The following is a 22,504-nucleotide window of genomic DNA, read 5'->3' on the forward strand; positions in this document are numbered from 1 at the left end:
CTTCACCTAGTTATAATTAAGACTTGGTTGTTTTTCTTAGTACATTGCTCAAGAAATAGTTCATTGCTCATAACCAAGGACTTAAATCTCGGTCGAAATGTCGAAATTTCGAATTTCGAGGGGTCCCGAAAGGAAATTGACATACAGATTTGATTTTGCATAATATCAGCTGAAATTTCAAGATTTTGAAGAAAAATTCGAAAATTTCGGCTGTTCTAATGAGATTTTCTGGAAATCATGGGGGAAAAAAGAGGGGTGAATTTTAGTGCTGTTCTCTGCCTTTATTCTGTTTTTCCCACGTGATTTGTTGGCTCTTATTGTGCAAGTTGTGTAACCCGTGAGTATACAATGGAAAAAAGAGATCTTGCAGAGATGCTCTGTAGATGCAAGCCAGCAATTCCACAAATTCATCAAGAGGCTTAAGACCCTACCAGCTACACAACAATGCAAACAAAAGGAATTTTTTTTCTATAAATTAGCTTGTAACATGCATTAGGATACATACCTCTAGGTCCTTGACAAAAGGCTTCTTCTTCTTCCATCTTCCAGGTTCCACCTTCAAACTTAATAAAAAAAAAAAACCCCTAGATTTCAGCTGCCTCCTGCCTCCACCTTCGAACTCCGAAAAGCCCTAGCCTTCGGCTCCCCTCCAGTGCTCCGACCCTTTGACCCTCTTCCTCTAGCCTTCGACTTCACCCTCCACTTCCATCTCCCAAGTCGCAGACTCGCAGCCAGCAGCAACACCTGCAATCTTCCTCTCGGCTCTTGCAGAGCTGCGAGCAAGACACAAACCTGTCGATACTCGAGACTTGAGTCCACCTCCATCTCCTAACTCGCAGACTTGCTGCGAACAGGACATGAACCAGTCGAGACTCTAGTCCACCTCCACGAGTAGCAGCAGCAAAAAAGAAAGGCAAATTGCCAGGTTTAAGTTTAAAATTTGAAGTTTTAACATTCAACTTATATATATATTTTATTTACTCAAAATCTCCCCAATATATTTATGAGATTGCCCCTCCTTAGAACTTAGATACATTTTCCCTAATCCTTATTAGCCTCTCCCATTTACCCTCTTAATCCTAGATTGCTCGAAAATAGTAAATAGTAAGTTTAGTAACTAAATAAAATTAGAGTAATTTACTATTTGTTAGCTGATTATAGTATAAATTAATAGATTTTTTCATTTATTTGAATATTTAATTTCTAAAATTTATTACTTAATAGTAATTTTGTAAAAATTATCATTAATATTGTAACTTTAATTTAATAATTTAATATTTCTCTTAGTTATTAATTTATCTTTATTTAGCATCTAAATATTTTTCTTTCAAAATTGTAGAGTAACGTTCAAATAGTTCTTTTAAAAAAATTTTAGAGTAATTTAACACCTAATCATTATAGCCTAGTAATTAAATAAACTAAAGTAATTTACTACTTATTAGCTTAATATAGTTTAAATTATTTCATTTATTTGACTAATTTAGTTTTCATAATTTATTAGTAATTTTGTACGTTATCATTAAATTTCGTAAATTTAATTTAATATTTTCATGTTTGTCTTATTTATTAGTTTTATATTGATAATAAAACATCTTAAATAATATCCTTTTAAAATTGTTGACTAATTTAACACCTAATTTTTGATTCATTGTAACCTTGTAGAAAAGTAAAATTATCTGCAAAAATGTCTGAAGGAAGAAAACAAGATCCAACATGGGAACATAGGTACCCGATGCCCAATTTAAATAGTGGATTTATTTGCAAATACTTCGGAATACAAATGAAGAGTGGTGGTGCTACAAGATTAAAAATGGACTTAGAAAATTATGACCCACAACATAATATAAAATTCTGCGGCAAAGTACCTGTAGAAGTTAAGCAGGAAATGAAATTTGTTTTAGAAAGAAAAACAACTAAGGCAAACAAAATAGAAAGAATGGAGGAAATAAAAAATGAATTGCGTGGGAACTTGATGCAACCACAACAAATTGATGAAGAGGACAATGTTGACGATATTGCATACCCGCCTGACATTTCTCCTTATGAAAGGTCTGCATAACGTTGAGCATTCTATGCTTCATAACAGATGGAATGGGAAAGAGACCAATCTCGTAATCTCGTAGGCTTGTAGGTAGCCAACTTGGATGCAGTTCTGAGGCTGGTAGTAGTGGAGGGCAACCTCCGATGAGGTGATCTCAAAGTGTGAGGGAGCCAAAAACAGAGCCATATATTTCAAAGCCTTCTTAATATTACAAGTCAGACGCAGCAAAACAAAAAAGCTTGAAAAATTTATTCAAAGGAGGTAAAATAAAAGAAGAAATGAATGTTGATTTCAAAATTTTTTAAATATGACAATGTTCCACCTGAGAAGGCAAAATCACCTCATTTTAAAAACATGGTATGGGGTTTCCAAACAGGTGGAATGAGAGTCGATCCACCGACAGCCTATGAAATTAGAAAAAAATACCTTGATTTAGAGGTAAAAGAAATGGAAGGCCACGTAGAAGAAGTAAAGAAAAAATGGGCCATGTATGATTGCACTGTAATGTGTGATGGATGGATAGGTCCTCCAAAATTATCCATCATAAATTTCATGGTTTACTCGAAAGGAAGCGCAATTTTTCTAAAGTCAGTAGATGCTTCTAACAAAATAAAAGACCATGAATACATATATTCCGTATTAAAACATGTTGTGTAATAGGTAGGAAAGCAACATGTTGTCTAAGTGATGACTAATAATGGCAGCGCCTACGAGAAATCGGGTCTAAAATTAATGAAAAAATTCAACTTGTATTGGACTCCTTGCACTGCCCATTGTATTGATCTCATTTTTTAGGAGATTGGAAAAAGAGAGGCAATAAGCACAATGATCCTCCAGGGGAGAAAGATCACTAATTTTATATATAACCATGGATGGTTGCTTCCTAAAAGGAGGGAACACTATCAAGGGGATATTGTGTGTCCAGGTGGCACACAATTTGCTACAAATGACATTGCCCTTGATAGCCTACAAAAAAAAGATAAGGTTTAAAATCTCCATTCACATTTGATGAATGGGTTGAGCATGCTCTTAATCGAACAAAATTGGGTAGAGAAATTGAAAGCATAGTTCTTAAACATCAATTTTGGGATATAGTGGCAAAAGTTTGTAAAATTCATGAGCCTATATATCGAGTATTGCGTATAGTCGATAGTGAAGTGTGGCCAACATTAGGAGTTGTGTTTCAAGTAATAAGGGTGATAAAAGAGGCCATTGAAGTAGGTGCAAGAAGTGCAAAATGGGTTCTCAAAGTAATCAATGACCGGTAGGAAAGAACCCTTGAACATCCTCTTCATGCAGTAGGAATAAAATATTTATAAATTTCATGAAATTCATATATCAAATTACTTAGTACATATTTATATTTTACTTTAATTGATCGATAGCTTATTTTTTAAATACAAAATGTCAATACAAAGAAGGTGATGGGGAAGATCCTCATTTTCTTGATGCAGTTCATAAAGTTTTTAACACCCTTAAGCCACATTCCTTTGGCCTAGATCAAATTGGAAATGAGGTATATTTTCAAGATACAAATAAAATAAAATAAGTCTTAATCCATGTTTAATTATTCAATAACAAATTTTTTTTAAAGATTATTCTATTTAGATATGCTAAAAGAAGTTTTAGAGAAGCAAATGCTAAAGCAGCTAGGGCAACCATGGCACCTGGTAAGTATTTATATATAAATGTACAATACAAAATTACAAACTTCAAGAACAATCTACTAAGGAAGCTAGCATTACACATTTTGTCACAAATTGCATCTTCATCAGCTTGTGAATGAAATTGGAGCACATTTGCACTCATTCACACAAAACAAATAAATATACTAGCCTACACCAGACTTCAACAGTTTGTTTTTTGTTATTACAGCATAAAGCTTCAAATAAGAGATATGGAGGCCGAAATGGACAAAGTGGCTAAACAAGATCCCCTAGACCTTCTTGACATATCAGTTGAATTGGGTGATGAGGATGAGTATACACTTTTCCCGTGGATTAGACCATCCCATCTTGATGAACGAGACGGAAGTCCCCACCCACAAATGGCAAAGCATGCACGAGGTGACTTTGGCATTGATGTTAATCAGGTGATGGTAGAAGAAGCAATATCTAGTAGTGATGATTCACTAATGAATCTTGGGTCTAGATATGAAACTTCATTCACCGTGCCCTTTGGTGGTGATGATGATAATGACGACAACGATTCTGGTTGTGACGGATCTAACCCCAGCGGCAGTAGTGTGCAACGTGGTGATGGTGGGGACTATGGAGGAAATGGGGGATGAAGAGATTATAGAGTAGAAGTGGAATATACACGTCCTCCCTTACTAGAAGATGAGAGTCCACAGAGAGAAACGCGCCTAGTTGATAGGCGGTGTAGTCGTAGAAAGGGAAAAAGGAAGGTGCATCAAATAGAAGAGGATATCTTTCCCCTTAATTTGGAATCAATGAGTATAGGAATAGAGCATGACTCTAATAGTTATAATGGTTATGAATCTACATAGAACAACTCCTCACAATCTACATATGGCCTACCGTTTTTGTATGCGTATGAGTAGGAACGAAAATATAGAAATTGGCAACTGCATGCCTATGGGTATCAACAAATAGACCAAGAATATGGGTATGACCAGTATGCAAATGTAAAACGATCCAATGGACATACACAACAAGTAGAACCTGTAGGAAGACTTCCCGGTACAGGAAAATCTTTTGGCCGAGTAGAAATTGCCATGAACGAGATGACTATGGAGGAGTATGAACAACATATGTACACCTATACTCAATATTTTGGAAATTATATGTCATGGAGTGATTATTGTATGAGATTAAAGGTATACTCCCAAGAGGGGGGGGGGGGGGGGTGAATTGAATTTTAAAATTTTCTTTGCAAACACTTTAGTTTAAGTATTAACCCTTTTTAAATTAATTTGATACAATCACACAATCACAAAAATCTTATCAACCACCTTACTTAAACCAACCAACAATCCTATGTATGAATGTAAATATGATTTCACAATTCAAATTCAAATGTCAACACTTCAATAGATAAATAGTATTCAAGGTCAGTTTTTCTTTTCTGTATTTTTCAATGAAAATTTCAATTTATAATTTCAGAAGTTTGATTTTAAGTACTCTGCAATTTTCCTTCAATGGAATAATAGATTTCACAAAATTTACCTCAGCTGTGATATTCAAAAATTCAGTATTTAAATATACTTTGAATTATCAATCCAACAAATACTATCAATATAGTTCCTATAATCAAAATCAGTATTCCAGCAAATTCCCAATATCCAGCAAGTTCTCAACAATTAAATAAGCATACACACAATTTAAATACTTGCAAGAATGTAAAAAGATTATAGGAAGAAGAGCTGAACACCATATTTTTTACAAGGTTCGGCTAGCGGCCTACGCCCTTGCCTCAAGCAACACCCTGTGAGGATTCCCTTTCCACTTCATTACCAGGTGAAGCAATCTTCTCATTGTTCAAGGTGGAGATCCCTCTCTAACAAGAACAACCCTCTCGCTAGGCAACGATTCAACAATCTTGAACCGTCAAAAATAATAAATAAGGAACAAACATTGTTTGTACAATGAAATACTCTCAAAAGAGCAGATTTGTACATTGTTAGACTTAGAATCAATGTACTTCAATCAAAAACAATAAAGAAGTTGAAGCCCAGAATTATATCACCAATGTTCTGATTAAAGAGTGTGGAATTCGTAAGATTAAATCAGAACTTCAAGAAGAATTCAGCAAGAGCACAATATAGCTTTCAGCAAACTTTCAGCAGTAAGATTTTAAAATATAATTCGTATGTGCTTTGTATGTTATTATAATTAGTGGAAACATCAAGTATATATAGAGTAATAAAGTTTTTTACCATTTTCCCCAAGTTTTCTCTAAGTTTGGAAGCCAAGAAATCAATTTAGGAAATTTTACCAGCGCTATTTAAAAGTTATAACATAGACTTCAGTCAACTAAGACCCGAGGGTTAGTTGCCTGAGCTTTTTAAGTTTAGCGTATTTTGAAAACTAGTGTTGAGTCAGTTGATTGGACTTTGAGAGGTCGGTCGCCTGCTTCGGTTCTGTTTGCTTGTAAACAATTAGAGCAACATGGCAGGCGCTTGATGATAGATCATCAGTCGCCTGTCTTGCTTGCTACTTCTTTGCTTTTCAATATTTGGTTTCAAGACTTACCTTTGATCTTGAAAAACGTATGTGAGACTTTATGAAAATATTTTCCATGATTTTAAAACCAGGTCTCTAAGTCAATGAAATTTCCTAAGAGCTTCAAACATTAGTATTGAATTTGTGAAGAACTTACATGAGACTTTTAGAAGATAACACTATATAAGCACTAAGTCTTCATGCCTTAGCTTCCATTCTATGTCCAACTTGAACTTTTTCTTCTATATGCTTTAACTTCATCGTTACTCATGACTTTAAGCACAAGCTTCATTCTTCCTCTTTAAATGCTTGAACTTGATCTCATAAATGGTTTTGACGCCCTTAAATTTTCTTAAACAACCATGTTAAGTACCCTTGATTTGTTATCATCAAAATGAGTTTTAAGCCTTGTTAGGCCAACATTGTAAACAATATGTCATCTCGAAATCCCAATGATAGGGATAGGAGAGATGACTTTGAGCCACCAAGAAAGTCCATGTGGTATTAGATCTTTAAATGTATGATATTTATTGAAAATGTAGTTGTTTAAATGATAATTTGTTGCCTTAAATTATTAAAGGAATAACTTCAAAACTTTATAATCATTTGAATGTTCTTCACTTCATACCTTGTTTCGTGATATGCAGTTTAATATCCTACACACTAAAAACTTGTCATATATGCATTTTTTTTTAATGTATTTTGATACCATTTTAAGTATAATCATCTATTATAATATTTCCTAAAGTTTTATTGTAAATTTCCATCATTTACTATAAATTTTTGTAATTTCTTTAAATTGAAATCAAAATCAAAATTTTCGTAAATTGAGACCATCGAAATTTCCATTGAAATCAAAATTTAAGTCCTTGCTTGTAAGAATGATTTGTTCACAGATTCATATCTTAATATATTTGTATGTCTGAAATTAAGGAAGGTTTTTGGTTCCACCATAAGCTTCTGCTAGCCTATTTGCTTTAGAAGTCACTTTTATGTGTTCTGTTTTTAGTTATTTCTTTTTTTATTTTTTTCAAAGTCAATTTCCATTATGTTTAAGAAATGATTTGGTAGGGTAAAGGAACACACTTTATAGTTTTTGTCTAATACTAATTTTAACTCTTTTTGTATAGGTTAAACCCTGAAAGGATAGGTGGTGATTTCAAGCAAGAAGTTCAAGTACGAAAAAAAAAAATTGTTGATAAATATTATTTTAAAACATATATGGGATGCCCAAATTGTTGACAACTAATATTCTCTACTTCATTTTAATTGTGCTTTAGTTTTCTTCTTAGGTTCACAGTGGCTTTCTAAGTGCATATGATTCAGTTAGGACAAGGATCATGTCTCTCATTAAACTATCAATTGGTTATACGTAAGTTTTTTTTCTTCCATCAGAAATTTACAATGTTTCATTGAAGCAAGCTAATACACATGTTATGGGAATAAAATTCATCTCTTTTTGGAGGGTGATATAGTTTTTATATTAGCCTTTCACCATGAATTCCACTAAAATAATGTATTTGTCGACTTTCAAAAAATTGAAATGTTTACTATTTTTAATTGAACTTATTTAAGTAATGAATTTTGAAGCTTTTAAAATCTTTTGTTTTTTTAAAGCAAACCTTTATATGGCATTTTGAATGTCAAATCTAAGGACCCATTTGGCTGTGGAAAATATTTTCCAAATTTCCAAATTTTAATTTTTTCAAAGAATTACAAAAATTTTAACTTATTTTTAAAATTTCAAGATCCATATGAAGAAGATAGAAAATAAAACAAATTTTAATTTTTTTATTTCTTGATTTCAAAATAATCACAAAAATGTCAACTTGTTTTCCAATTTTCTAAATTTTATATAAGGTAGTATTTGTAATCATAGATTTTGGGGTTTGAATTTGGATTTGTGTGGATTTTTTTTTTATACATAATCCACACAAATTAAAGTTCAACATCTAAATTCCATGCTCTCCCATGCATAAAATAAGAGTTAGAAATCTGGAAAAAAAATAATAAAAAGATGTTTTCCAACTTCTCTATATAAACTTGGAAACTAGAAAATAAGGTGGCACTTTTGTAATTATTTAAAAAAATAAAAATAAAACTATTTTCACAAGGAAATAGTGCAAAATCCATTTATTATTGTTCATTTTTTTTCATACAATGTTGTAAAAGGAAAATTAGGTAAATTTTTTTTTTTTGTATTTTTTTTTTGAATAACTAAATGAAAAATAAAAACTTTTTTCCAAAACTAAACTAGCCCTTAATTTTTGTGGATTTGAAACAAAACACAATAAAAATATATTAGGTTTTGATCAAATTCCACACTATTCCAAATATGGTACTCGATGTCCATGCTTCTCCTTAACTTGATATACATTGTTGGCCTCTAACCTAATAGCTTATGCTTTTAGGTACAGTGGTAATCTAACATGGTATAAAATCCATGGTTACTTGGAGGTCTTGGGTTCTGGTTTGGTTGCCCTCATTTAATGTAAGTTAAAAAATTATTGTGTTCCCTGTATGCGTGTTCCTCATTGTTTTAATCTCTCCAACCATGCAATCGGGCTGCATGTGTGATGAGTGTGTAAGGCTTGATATACATTGTTCACCAACAACCCAATATTTTAAGATTTTAGGCAAAGTGGTAATCTAACACTCCTAAATGCAGTATAGTTGTCTTTGTTTTTTTTTTCCTCATGCCCTATTATATTTTTGTGAGATCTCAGGAACCTTGCCGATGGTGAGAAACATTAGTATGTTATTCCTTCCTGTAAATTTTTACTTCAACATTGGAAAAATGTGGTAATTCCATTTTAGTCAATCTTCATAATTCTGCAGTTTAGGTTTAACTATGTAAATCTGGCACATGCATTTAGAGCCCTAGAGGAGTGGCATTCAAATTTTTTTGTGACTAGATGTAGAATTGGAGTAGGGATGCCTGGATTTGAAATTCCCATCATTGGTTTGAGGTGGAGAACACAAGTCCAAGATGAAAGCCAATTTTTAGGAACTCTGAAAATATTTTATTACTTGGCTTTTTTATGGAGATGAATTTTGATTTTGTTTCTTATTAGAATTTTGGTAAGCTTATTTTGGAGATCGCAATTTGATCTAAGTCAGGAGATAAATCCGTTGGATCATTTTCAGATTGGAAAGTAGTTTATAAGTTTCTGGAAATTTTCTTATTAATTTCTGGTAGCAATTGAGTTAAGCCATTTCATTGGAAATTGAATTTAAGATTTTAGGGTTAATCTCTTGATCCTGCAGTTTTATAGTGGTGTAATGTAGACGTTGCATGATGTTGGTCATATAAGCTTGCATAATCCTATCACAAATTTCCAGCATCCTTGCTTATTCTGAATGTACTTTCCTGTAGTATTCAGTCTGCATAATTATGGCTGCGAACTTATTGGTGATATGTTGACCTCCCTGCTTTTCTTAATTGTTTTGATCTATAGAACTACAAATAATTGTTCCTTGTGCTCATTAGTAATTATACAATCAGAAATCTCATCAGCATGCTTATATGTTTTTTGGATTGCAAATGTAATTAGACACACATATCTGCAATCAGAAAAAGTCAGGTTGGTCATATGTCATCCTAGAAAAAGTACTCATGGATTTTGCTGGGAGTCTCTAAAGTGTGAACATTATCATCATCTGGATGAAAAAATAGATACCTTGCTTCCTTTATCTATTCTATAGTTAGTAATCTGTGCATCTATGCTTTTTTTTTTTTTGGTGCCGTTTTCAGTTAGATTAAAAAGATTAAAATTTTTGGCTATCAAAGGAATGAACATATTTGCGGTAAGTTAGAGATAGCACCTGTTGAAGATAAAGGCAGCTTGTCACCTCTCTATTTCTGCTGCATGACTGGTCATGACTCCATCCGAAATCTGATGGAGGCACCACACCTAGGGAAGAAATAGATTTGCAAAAATCATCATTTTGACTACAATTAGTAAGCAAGTTAAGAAAGAGTATTTATTAAAACACAAGGTACATACATACATCTCATACTGTAGCAAAAAAGGTTTTACTTTTACTGGCCAGCTCTTCACATTAGCTTGTACTTTATACACCATATTTTCATTGCATTTCACTTTATATACAACACTTTCCATACAACCAAAATATTCAACTCTTTTTTTGAAAAACACTTTTGCATATGTAGGTCCAAGCGATCCCAATATTAAGAGTGCTTTTCAGAAAAGAAGTGTTGATTTTAATAAGTGCTGAACCAAAAAAGTGCTGAAAGTCATAAGTGGTGTTTGGTTGTGTTTAAAATAAGTGGTATTTAGATAATTACTTTTATTATAGGGTACTATGTGATTATTTTTAAATATATTTTAAATTACAAATATTAATATTTTTTATATATAATTTTATTAATAATCTATTAAATAAAATAAATAAAAAATTATTATTTTTAATTAGTAATAATCTTATTATTAATGTATATTTATAACATATTACTATCATATTAATTTATGAAATAAATAATATTATTAATTAAATTTAATATTTTAATTTGTTTAATATTAATTTAAACTAATAAATAATTCTTGTTCAATCTAGAATTGAATTATAATAAATAATATGTCATAACACATTGTAAAATAATATATAATTATTTGTAAATATATTTTAAATAAAAATTTTAATATTTATAATTAAAAGTTTAAAGATATTTTAAATAAAAATTAATAATTTATAATTAAAAATATAAATAATAATCAAGAAAGGGGGATTGCAAATGTGAAGCAATGAGTTCAAGAAAAATTTCAAGTCAAGAACTTGGGTACTGTACATTACCTTCCTGGTATTGAGATTCTATGGTGTAAAAAAGGTTGAATCTATCTTAGGTGTATTTACCTTGGACTTGCTAAGTGAGACTAGTATGTTGGGAAATAAACCGGTTAATACTCCCATGGATCCCAATGTGAAACTATCTAGGGGATGTTGGACTGGGCTTTGAAAATAAACGTCGATATAGGCAATTTGTTGGGAAGTTGATCTAGCTGATTGTCACTAGACCTAACATATCCTTTGTTGTGAGGGTGGTAAATAAGTTTATGGAAAATCCCAAAAAACCTCATTGGGATGCTATTTGTAGGATTCTACGGTATCTCAAAGGCTCTCTTATTAGAGGTTTGATATATAAATGTACCAGAAACTGTGAGGTCATGGAATACTCAAATGCAGATTGGATTGGTTTAGTTGATGATCTAGGATCTACTACTAGATACTATACATTTATGGGAGGTAATCTTGTTAGCTGGTGTAGCAAGAAACAAACTACTGTTACTAGATTTGGTGCTTAAGCAGAATACTGAGCTATTGCTTATTCTGTGAGCAAGCTTATGTGGTTCAAGTCTCTTATGTTAGAGATGGGATTCTTGGTCAAGCAGCTCATAGATATGTTTTGTGATAATCAAGCTGCCATTTATATTGCTAGCAACTTAGTGTTTCATGAGAGCAAAAAGCACATTGAAGTTGATTGTCATTTTGTGAGGGATGTTGTGTTGAAGAAAGTTGTAAGGACGGATCAACTAGGTAATGTTTTCACGAAGGCATTATTTAAGCCTGCCTTGTCTAATGGTTTTCACAAGCTGGGATTAGGTGATATTTAAACACCTCCAACTTGAGGGGGAGTGTTACAAGTAGGCCATTTTAGTAATTATGTGGTGTAAGTAGGGGTATATTTGTCTTTCTAGTTTTTTTTAAAAATTAATATATAAAAGGAGCAGGCCTAGAGCTGAACTTAACTCTAGGAAACTGCCTCCTCCTTTCTCTTTCTTTCTTCATCTTTTCTTTTCTTCCCTTCTTTTCTTCTTATCACCTCTTATCTCTAACTTTACAACGAGTATTATTGTGATGAACATGTTAACTTTTGTGTCATGAACATATTATGTTCACATGATGACACTATCAGTGTCACCACTTCAAGTCTCAAATATGATGCATCTGCATACCCTATTAATCCATGCATTCTAAGGTGCCATTTGGAACCTAGAAAACATTAGGGGAAGGAAAAAAAAAATTATGAAGGAATCCACTTTTTTATGTTTGGTCATCAAAAGAAACTAAGAAAGAAAATAAATATATAGTAAACCAGTGAACTAAAAAATTATTTTACGCATCATTAACCTTAATTTTCTTAATTTTCAATCATATTAGAACAATTTTTTTAATAGCATTGGATATAGAGATAAAATATAATGGAAAATTGATTTCCTTCTGATTTAATTTTCCTTGCTTTTCAAACAAAATCCTTGATCCAAATTGTTGAATAATTGGGTAAAATGGAAGTCCTAACCTCAATGATAGGCCTCCCCCTTTGTTTATAATATATGTCAAGTAAATATCAATGACCATGAAACACTCCCCCTTAAGCTAGAGCATATATATCACATGCTCTTGGCTTGTTACAAATGAATTAACATGAGCACATCCTAAGGCTTTAGTAAATAAATCAACAAGCTGCAAATCAAACTTCACATGAGTTGTTGTAATGAGCTTTTGCACAAGTTTCGCCAAAACAAAGTGTCAATCAACTTCAATATGCTTTGTTTACTCATGGAAGATCGAGTTGGAGACAATATAAATAGTGGCTCAAATATCACACATCAACTTCATAGTTGAGAATGTGGAAAACCCAGTTCTTCCAACATGTTCTTCAATCAAACAAGTTCAATGTAGTGTAAGCCATGGCTCTATACTATGACTTTAGACTTAACCTAATCACCACAATTTGTTTCTTACTCTTTCAAGAAACCAAACTACCACCAACATAGATACAATAGCCGATTGGGGATCTTTTGTCAGAAGGTGACTCGACCCAATTTGCATCTATACATCCATAAATATGAGTGTGACTCCGATCCTGATATAGGGGACCTCTCTCGGGTGCACCTATGAGATATCTCAAGATGTGAATTATTGCATCCCATCCCAGTGACTTGTTCTTGGAGAATCAAGAAACTAACTCACGACACTTGTTGTGGAAGATATGTTTGGTTGAGTGACTGTGAGATAATTTGACTTGCCAACAAGTCTCCAGTACTGTCGAGTGTTAGGCAACTAATCACCCATATTTGGCACTAACTTATTGTTGGGAATCCATGCGTGTATCAATAGGTTTGGATCCCAACAGTCTAGTCTCGTCTAAAATGGTACCCATACGAGATCTATCAAACTTCTATACCCAAGAAGTACTTCAATGATCCCAAGTCCTTGGTCTAAAATTTAGTCTATAGAAAAAACTTTAGATCTTAGATGCCTTGATCGTCATCTCCAGTAATCAAAATATCATCCACATACACAATAAGAAAAATTCTATGGGATGGAGTATGATGATTGTTAGATTACCACTTCACCTAAAAGCTTACGTTGTTAGGTTGTGGGGCAACAATGTATATTAGACTTTAACACTACCCTATACGTGCAGCTCGACAACACGTGTAGAGATAAACACATGATAGATAACACCCATTAAGGGAATACAATAATTTTTTAAACTCCACACCATAAAGGCAGGCAACAAGACTAGAACCCAGGACCTTCTGGTAACCATATTTGATACCATGTTAGATTACAACTTTACTTCAAAGCTTAAACTGTTAGGTTGTCGGCGAACAATGTATATCAAGCTTCGACGATGATAAAATACAGAGTGTTCTATTGCACATTGTTGGAGGCTAACTTGAAGTATTACAACACTAAATCTACCAAACCATGCTTATGGAGACTATTTTAAACTATAAAGTGACTTCTTGAGTTGACACATTGAGCTTGACTCCTCTTGAGCAAGAAACCCAGATGGTTGCTCCATATAGACCTCCTCCTGAAGATCACCATATAGGAAAGGATTCTTCACATGTAACTGATGTAAAGGTCAATGACAAGTAGTGGGTAAGAAGATGAAAAGGTGTATTGAGGCAAGTTTAGTGACTGGAGAGAATTTGTCTAAATAATCCAAATCGTACGCCTAACTATATCCCTTAGCAACAAGGTGGGCCTTCAAACGAGCCATAGAACCACCGAGATTGACTTTCACATTTTACACCCAATGACAACCAGCAAAAGGCTTATCTAGAGGAGAAAATACCAAATCCCAAGTATCATTATTATGTAGCACGCACATCTCTTCATGCACCGTATGGGGTAGGGCTTCAGAATTAGATTTTAAGTAACAAAAGACAAAGTACTAACTAAACAATAATAAGAAGGTGACAAGAAATCATAACAAACAAAATTATAGATTGGATGTTTAGTACAAGTGCATTTATCTTTCCAAACAACTTTAGCAACATCAACATCATAGGAAGTAGGATCATCTAACGAGGGAACTAAAGGCACAGAAGTAGAAGCTAGAGGAAGCTCACCAACATTGAATTGCTGTGTGTGTACCTAGAAATTTGGATGATTCAAGCGCAAGAAGGACTCAAACTGGATGAAAATGTAGGAGGATTGGGCACAGAAAATAGGTTATTATTTGGAAGGCAAGGCCAAGGAAGGAACTCATCAAGGTCAATAGAACTCGAGGAATTAGAGTAATATGGTGTAGACTCAATAAAGGCGACATTAGCGAAGACAAGGAATTGAAGTAAATAGGGCTATACATCAATATCCCTTTTTTGAGTATAGGAATAGCTCAAAAAATACATTTGATAGTATGAGGATCCATTTATTTGTCCCTATGGCCCATTGTTAACAAATGGGCAAATGACTCACAACTAAATATGGGAGGAAGAAAGGAGAATGAAGAGCCCTTAGGGAAGATAGTTGAATATGCGATTTGACCACCAAGGATAGAGGATGCCATTTTATTGATGATAAAGCAAACAGTGAGCATGAACATCACTCCAAAAAATTTGAGGACATTCATTTGATACAATAGGGTACAAGTGACTTTGAGAATGTCTATTTTTCCGTTCAACTGCATTTTTTTGTGGAGTGTAGGCACAAGATGACTAATGGATCATACCATAATTAGTCATATAGGTATTGAATTGGGTACGAAGTACTCCTTAGCATTATCACTACGGAGTGTCTTGATTGGTATATCAAATAGAATCTTTATTTGAGAACATAAGTAACAAAAGATATTAAATTACTTAGGATGATCTTTCATTAAATACAACCAAGTCTTCCTCGAGTAGTCATCGACAAATATAATGAATTACCAAAACACATGACTGGGACCCCAAACATCATAATAGACTAGAATAAAAGGACTAATTGCCTTATGTTGACCTAGGGAGCAAAGGGAACACAATGATGTTTCCTAATTGACAAGACTCACACTCAAGACTAGACACAAAACTCAAGGCAGGAACTAGCTGTTTCACTTGTCTGAGGACGAATGACCAAGGCAACAATGGATTTGAAGTGGTGTAGCAGCAGCTATGTAGGCAATGGGAGAGAGTGACTCAGAGTAGTAAAGTCCACAGGCCTCACATCTTATGCCAATGGTCTTCCTCTTCTTTAGACCCTGAATAACCATAGAATCACAAAAGAAGGTTATAGAACAATGTAGTGACTTTGTAAGCTTACTAATTGACATAAGATTGAAAGGGGTTTAGGAATGTAAAAAATTAATAAATAAATAAATAAAAGGTATGGAGGGAGTAGGATTTACTATTCCTATTCCCTTAACTATAGTAGTGGACCCACCTACAGGTCGAAGGGCCTGTGAATGGTTATGGTGTTGGTCTTGTGAAATATAGAAGGGTTATTAAGATTCTGAAGAAGGCAGTTCTGTCCAGTAACTTTCTGGGGACTGCAATGTTTTATGGCAACTTCTGGACTGGTTTCTAACCTCTATGGTACAGATGATCCTCCTATAACGGCAGATTTTCCTAGGACAATCAGTTTTAGGGTTTGGTTTGGTGGTAGGGTTTAGGTCAGATCTTGCTCTAATACCATATTGAATAATTGGGTAAAATGGCCTAACCTCAATGATAGGTCTCTTCCTCTATTTACAATATATGGCAAGTACATTTCAATGACCATAATACCCTTACTAACTCACACTTACTAACATAACTCTAGCACATACTAATAATGCTAAATGACCAAAATGAGTATCAACCCAAATGAAGCCTAGTTTGTTTGTTTGTTTTTTTTTTTTTTAATTCCTGTTTATGGCAGCCCACATCATCTTAAGTTAATGTTGTGTTGCAAGTGTATTCATAAATTGATGTATAAAGGTCATGTGCTAAATGGCCTTAACAAAAGCATTGTGCTAAATGCACAGTAAAATTATTCCTTAAGCCCACAAGGGCTTGGTCTTTGTCAGTGTTACCTAGAACATGGAACATTCTAGTTTGTTGGGTGGGAAAAAGGGCATGGCATGGTACTAAAAAATGTAGTATGTTGGGGGTATGCATATACAAAAGGTATAGGTGAAAATGTGTAATGGCACTTATAATTTAAAGGAGGATGTCAGGTTCTTTCTCAGCCTAAAAGAGTAATTGGATGGAGTAGATTAATCGTCATTGAAATGAAACTTATAACGTGATAATGATCCACCTCTATAAAAAAAAAAAAGAAAAAAGATGTGGAAAATATTTGAATTAAACTTTTGGATCACTAGATTTAGTGTTCCATAATGAAAATGTACCATATTTTGGAACATTTGCACCTTCTGCCTCCACCCCCCTAGCTCCCCCCATTCCCCACCAAAAATAAAAATAATAATAATAAGAAAAGAAAAAAATAGTGAGAAAAAGAAAACAGACACTGCTCTACTCATGAGAATTGAGTTGTTGAAGTATGAAAAAATGTTAACTATGAGACCTCTTTTCATTCTTTTCAGGTGATGTTGAGGGCAGTAAGGCTATGTGTGGGCTTATCCCAACACGAGACTTCTATAAAACAATAGTTCGTATAAAATATTGCAAGACCAAGCTAATGTAACTCATTAAATCTGAAATGGATCATAATGGCACCTTATTCAGGGCCCAAGGAAAAAAAAAAACTGTTCTTATCAGTTAACTTGCTGTTATTCGTATACCTTTCCCTGAACATTGTGGCTTAGACCCTAGATTATCTAAATTTTTTTAACCTAGTTTATTAGTACAGTTTTTTTCTCTAATTCTAGTTTGTTTTATTTCACTTCTATGTTGATTCATCTTCAGCTTGTCTCTTTATCATCCGTATTTTGTTTTATTATGCTTCTCATGGAAATCTGCGTATTTACATATCAATAATTTGATAGCCATTAACTATGAACCATGATGTGTTCTTTTATTGTCCCCCCAATGAAACTTATATGATTATAAAGTATGAAAAATTTAAAGGGCATTATAAGCATTAAAAAATAATTGTATTGATTTATTTGGCTACAAAATCCATATATATATATATATATATATATATTGCATTTATCTCATGAATTGTGAACTTGTTAGTTGACTAAGCGTAAGGTGAATGTGTCATGCAGAGACAATGGGGTGGAACTGCTGCCGGAATGGCATGTGTATGTGACTGGTCATAGTTTAGGTGGTGCATTAGCTACCCTTCTTGCTCTTGAACTTTCTTCAAGTCAATTGGCAAAGTGAGTTTTTTCTCCTTACATTTGTTGTAGTTACCATTCTCCTTCTGTTCACATTAAGATAATGAAAGCAAATGCATATTTTTGGCACGAGTATCACAGATTCACCATGCAAAGTGTGTGATGTTTTGATGTCATGTTTTTGTTTTTAAGCTTAGCATCTTGTAAGAATATATGGAAGATACACATGGCACATTGTTCCAACATGACAGGACTTGTACATTATTTACTGTTATGCCCTTTCAAAATTTTTTGTGTTAAAATATTTCCCCTTAAGAATATTATTGTCTTATACACACATACACACTCACTTTCTTCGAAGCATACAAAGCTGAGGAGACTAGTATTACTTTCATAATGAATCCTTAATATTCTATAAGTATGTAGTCTTTTTCTCTTCTAAGTTTCTTTACCTCAAGGATATACTATATTATCTTCTTTTCTGTATATGTGTGTGTATCTCATTCCTTAGTGATGGCAACATTGGGAAGACACATGCCTTAATAAAAAAATCTCTAATGTGGGATTTAAAAATAATTCAATAAGTAAAATTGCATCCATGGCATGTCCTTTGTTTACTAGCTAAAGTTAAAATCTCTATTGGGTATGCAAGATGTTTTATGTAGTACTGTCATTATATGCGCGCATACAATTAGGACTATTAAGATTTGATTAAAATGAATGACCTAACTTGAAGATAGGTCTCTCCCTCTATTTATAATACAAAGTAAATACATTCTATTGATAATAATACCCTCACTATCTCTCACTAATTAACATACTAACACACTCAATAATAATAATACTAGAAGACATAAATAACTTCTAACACTCCTCCTCAAGCTGGAGCATAAATGTCATATGCTCCTAGCTAATGAATTTAACATGAGCACCCCCCTACACTTTGGTAAACAAATCAGCAAGCTGCATGCTCAACTTTACATAAGCGGTTGTAATGAGCTTCTGCACAAGTTTCTCCCGAACAAAGTGGCAATCAACTTCAATGTGCTTCATTTGCTCATGAAAGACCAGGTTGGAGGCAATGTGAAGAGCGACTTGATTTTCACATGTCAACTTCATAGGCTAAGGATGCGAAAATCCCAATTCTTCCAATATGTTCTTCAACCAGACAAGTTCACGAGCAATGTGAGCCATAGCTCTATATTCTGATTCAGCACTTGACCTTGCCACCACAGTGTTGCTTACTCTTCCGAGAAACCAAATGACCACCAACCAATATACGGTACCCGGTGGTGGATGTTCGAAAGGAATGCGATCCAGCCCAGTCTGCATCTGTATATCCATGGATATAAGTGTGACCTTGATCACAATATAAAAGATCTCTCCTAGGTGCACCTTTGAGATATCTCAAGATGAGAATTACTGTATCCTAATTACTTGTCCTTGAAAAATCTAGAAATTGACTCGCAACACTTGTTGCAAAGGATATGTGTGGCCGAGTGGCTATGAGATAATTTAACTTGCCAACAAGTCTCCTGTATTTTCCAGGATTAGGTAGCAAATCACCCATATCCGAAGTTAGCTTGCTGTTAGGATCCCTAGGTGTATCAATTGGTTTAGTCCCAACAAACCAGATTCATCCAACAGATCAAGAACATACTTCCTCTGTGACAAAACAATTTTGTTACAATATCTAGATACTTCTATACCCAATAAGTATTTCAATGGTCCCAAATCTTTGGTCTGAAATTTAGTTTGTAGAAAAAGTTCAAGACCATGAATACCTTTATCATCATCACTTGTAATAACAATATCATACACATAAACAACAAGAAGGATCCTATCCGATCAAATATGACGATAAAACACATAATGATCCATAGAACACCATCAAAGACCAAACTCAAATACTACAACACTAAAATGACCAAACTATGCTTAGGAAGATTGTTTTAAACCATATAAAGCCCTCTTGAGCCGACACACTAAGTCTAACTCCTGCTGAGCAACAAACCCAGGTGGTTAAACCTCCTCCTCAAGGTCACCATGCAAGAAGGCATTTTTCACATCTAACTGATGCAGAGGTCAGTGCAAGTAGTAGCCAAGGAGATGAACAGACGTACTGATATAAGTTTGGCAATCTGAGAAAAAGTATCAGAATAATCTAGACCATATAGTTGAGTGTATCCTTTAGCAACAAGATGGGCCTTTAGACGAGCCATAGAACCATCAAGGTTGACTTTCACAATGTAAACCTAGCGACAACCAACCACAGACTTATTAGGAGGAAGAGGTACCAAGTCCCAAGTGCTATTGTCATGTAAAGCATTCATCTCTTCAACCATAGCAATATAGCGTCCCTCCACCCATAATGGAATAAGGCTTTCGAGACAGATTTAGGAAGGGTAGTAGATGATAGAGCAAGAACAAAACAATGATAGGAGGGTGATAAGGAGTCATAAGAAACATAATTGGAAATGGGATGTTGAAGCACATGTGCGTTTACCTTTCTAAACAAAAATAGGAGGATCAACATCATAGGAAGTATGATCATCAGATAAGGAAACCAAAGGTGTAGTAGTAAAAGCTAGAGGGGACTTTCTTCCTTGGAGTTGCAATCATGAATACACCTGCAAATTAGGATGATCAAGACGATGAGAACTTGAACTACATGGAGACTCAAGTTAGGCAAGGACAACAACTGTAGAATCTTGAAGATTAGGCAAAGGAAGAGACTCATTAAGCTCATAACTATAAGTGCTCAGTGAATGGGTGTAATAAAGTGTAGACTCAAAGAAGGTAACATCGACAGAAACAAAGAAGTTATGTAGCATAGGACTACAACAACGATATCCCTTTGAGTATACGAGTAGCCTAGAAAGACACATTTTATAGCACAAGGATCCAACTTATCCACCCTAGGAGTTAGTTGATGAATGAAGGACACACACCCAAATATACAAGGAAGAAGAATAAAGGTGAATTAGAAAAGGGAATGGAGTAGGGAATGGTACCACTAAGAATAGAGGATGACATTCTGTTGATCAGATAACAAGCAGTAAGTACTACATCATTCCAAAACACTTTAGGTACATGCATTTGATAAAGTAAGGTGAAAGTGATCTCAAGAAGATGTCCATTTTTCCGCTTTGCAGCCCTATTTTGTTGAGGAGTGTGGGCACAGGATGATTGATGAACAATACCAAACTAAGTCATATGAGTAGTGAATTGTGCACCGAAAAACTCTTTTGCATTATCACTTTTAAGTATTCTAACTGGCAAACCAAATTGAGGCTTTATTTTGGAACAAAAGGCACAAATATATGAACTAACTCATAACAATCTTATATTTAATATAACCAAGTCATTCTCGAATAATCATCCACAAAGGTTATAAAGTACCAGAAACCCAACTTGGACACGACCCTACTAGGACCCTATACACCTGAATGAACTAACATAAAAGGGCTTGTAGCCCCTTTATTGACCCAAAAAGTGAAAGAAACGCGCTGGTGGTTTCCTAACTAGCAAGACTCACAATCGAGACTAGACATAGAACTCAAACTAGGAACTTTGACATTTTAACTTTTCCAATAAAGGATGACCTAGGTGAAATGAATTTGGAAAGGTGTGGCGGCTGTAGTGTAGGCGATAGAAGGAGATAGTGGCTCAAAGTGGTAAGAGTCCACCAGCTTCATGCTCTCCACCAATCGTCTTCCTCGTCTTCAAATCTTGCATAACCACAAAATCAGGGAAGAATGTCACTGAACAATTCATGGATTTAGCAATTTTTCTAACGGAGATGAGATTAAAAGGAAATTTGGGAATATATAAAACTGAAGGAAGAGAAATAAGTGGGATATACAGCCCGAATTTCCTTGATTGTAAGAGTAACACAAGGTAAATTTGCAGGATATTGAAGAGTGGAGAAAAAGTTAGGTATACCTGTGATATGATGAGTGGCAGCAGAGTCTATGACCCAAGGACTAGGACAAGAAGTACTCGATGATAGACATGCTATGTGATTACGTGTTTGAGCAAGAGATGCTATGGGAAGAGAAGCTTGTTGTCACACTTAATATTGCTAGAACTTGGACTACTCTTCCTCTGGCATGGATACAATATGTTGCCCCCCACTTGGCCCCAAAGGTGAGGAATTGGTGGTGGTTGCATTGGCTGCCCCCAAAGGTGTGAAGTCAATGGTGGCTGCATTAGAAACACGTTAAGGTATGCCTGAAGCTCCCATCATTGCTCAATAGTATGATTAGTCCATCCACAATGGGTGCACTTGCGAGGAGTACCTCTACCTCATCTATCTCTACCACTACGAGTACTCAAACCACCGTGATAAATTTTGCGGTTGTTTGGTAGAATACTAGAATCAACCTGTGTAGCAAAGGCTGTCTTCTTAGAGCCAGATACAAGAGCAAGAGAATGCATGCTAAAGGAAGCACGAAGGACACAAGAATAAACATCGGCAAATGATGGCAGCTCGACACTACTGAGTATCTGGGACCGAATTGCCCCAAAATCAGGTCTCAAGCCTCTAGAACACGAAAAACTATCATCCGCTCCCTCTGCTTCTGCATCTCATGAACATCGGCAGTTATAGGTTGCACGACATTAAGCTCCTTATGAATATGCTTCATCTCTCCAAAATAATCTGTGATACTCCTCTCTCCTTGTTGTAAGTGAAAGTACTCCTGTGATAAATAATACATACATGTAATGTTATTGGACTATAGAAGTTTGACATAG

At 34.3% G+C, this 22,504-nt stretch overlaps 1 protein-coding gene across 3 annotated transcripts in view; it reads left to right on the forward strand.

Moving 5' to 3' along the window:
* LOC131151613 (uncharacterized) overlaps window positions 1–22,504 on the forward strand; it is a 126,077-nt gene that overhangs the window by 72,284 nt on the left and 31,289 nt on the right. For 2 of the 3 annotated variants that reach the window (XM_058102879.1, XM_058102881.1), the window contains exons 11-13: window positions 7,356–7,401; window positions 7,518–7,597; window positions 17,675–17,788. In XM_058102879.1, the coding sequence (XP_057958862.1) occupies window positions 7,356–7,401; window positions 7,518–7,597; window positions 17,675–17,788 (240 nt within the window). The remainder of the gene's footprint in view (window positions 1–7,355; window positions 7,402–7,517; window positions 7,598–17,674; window positions 17,789–22,504) is intronic. The other variant, XM_058102880.1, reaches the window with a different exon arrangement.

Source organism: Malania oleifera, chromosome 3 (assembly GCF_029873635.1).
Source record: "Malania oleifera isolate guangnan ecotype guangnan chromosome 3, ASM2987363v1, whole genome shotgun sequence".
Lineage (NCBI taxonomy): Eukaryota > Viridiplantae > Streptophyta > Magnoliopsida > Santalales > Ximeniaceae > Malania > Malania oleifera.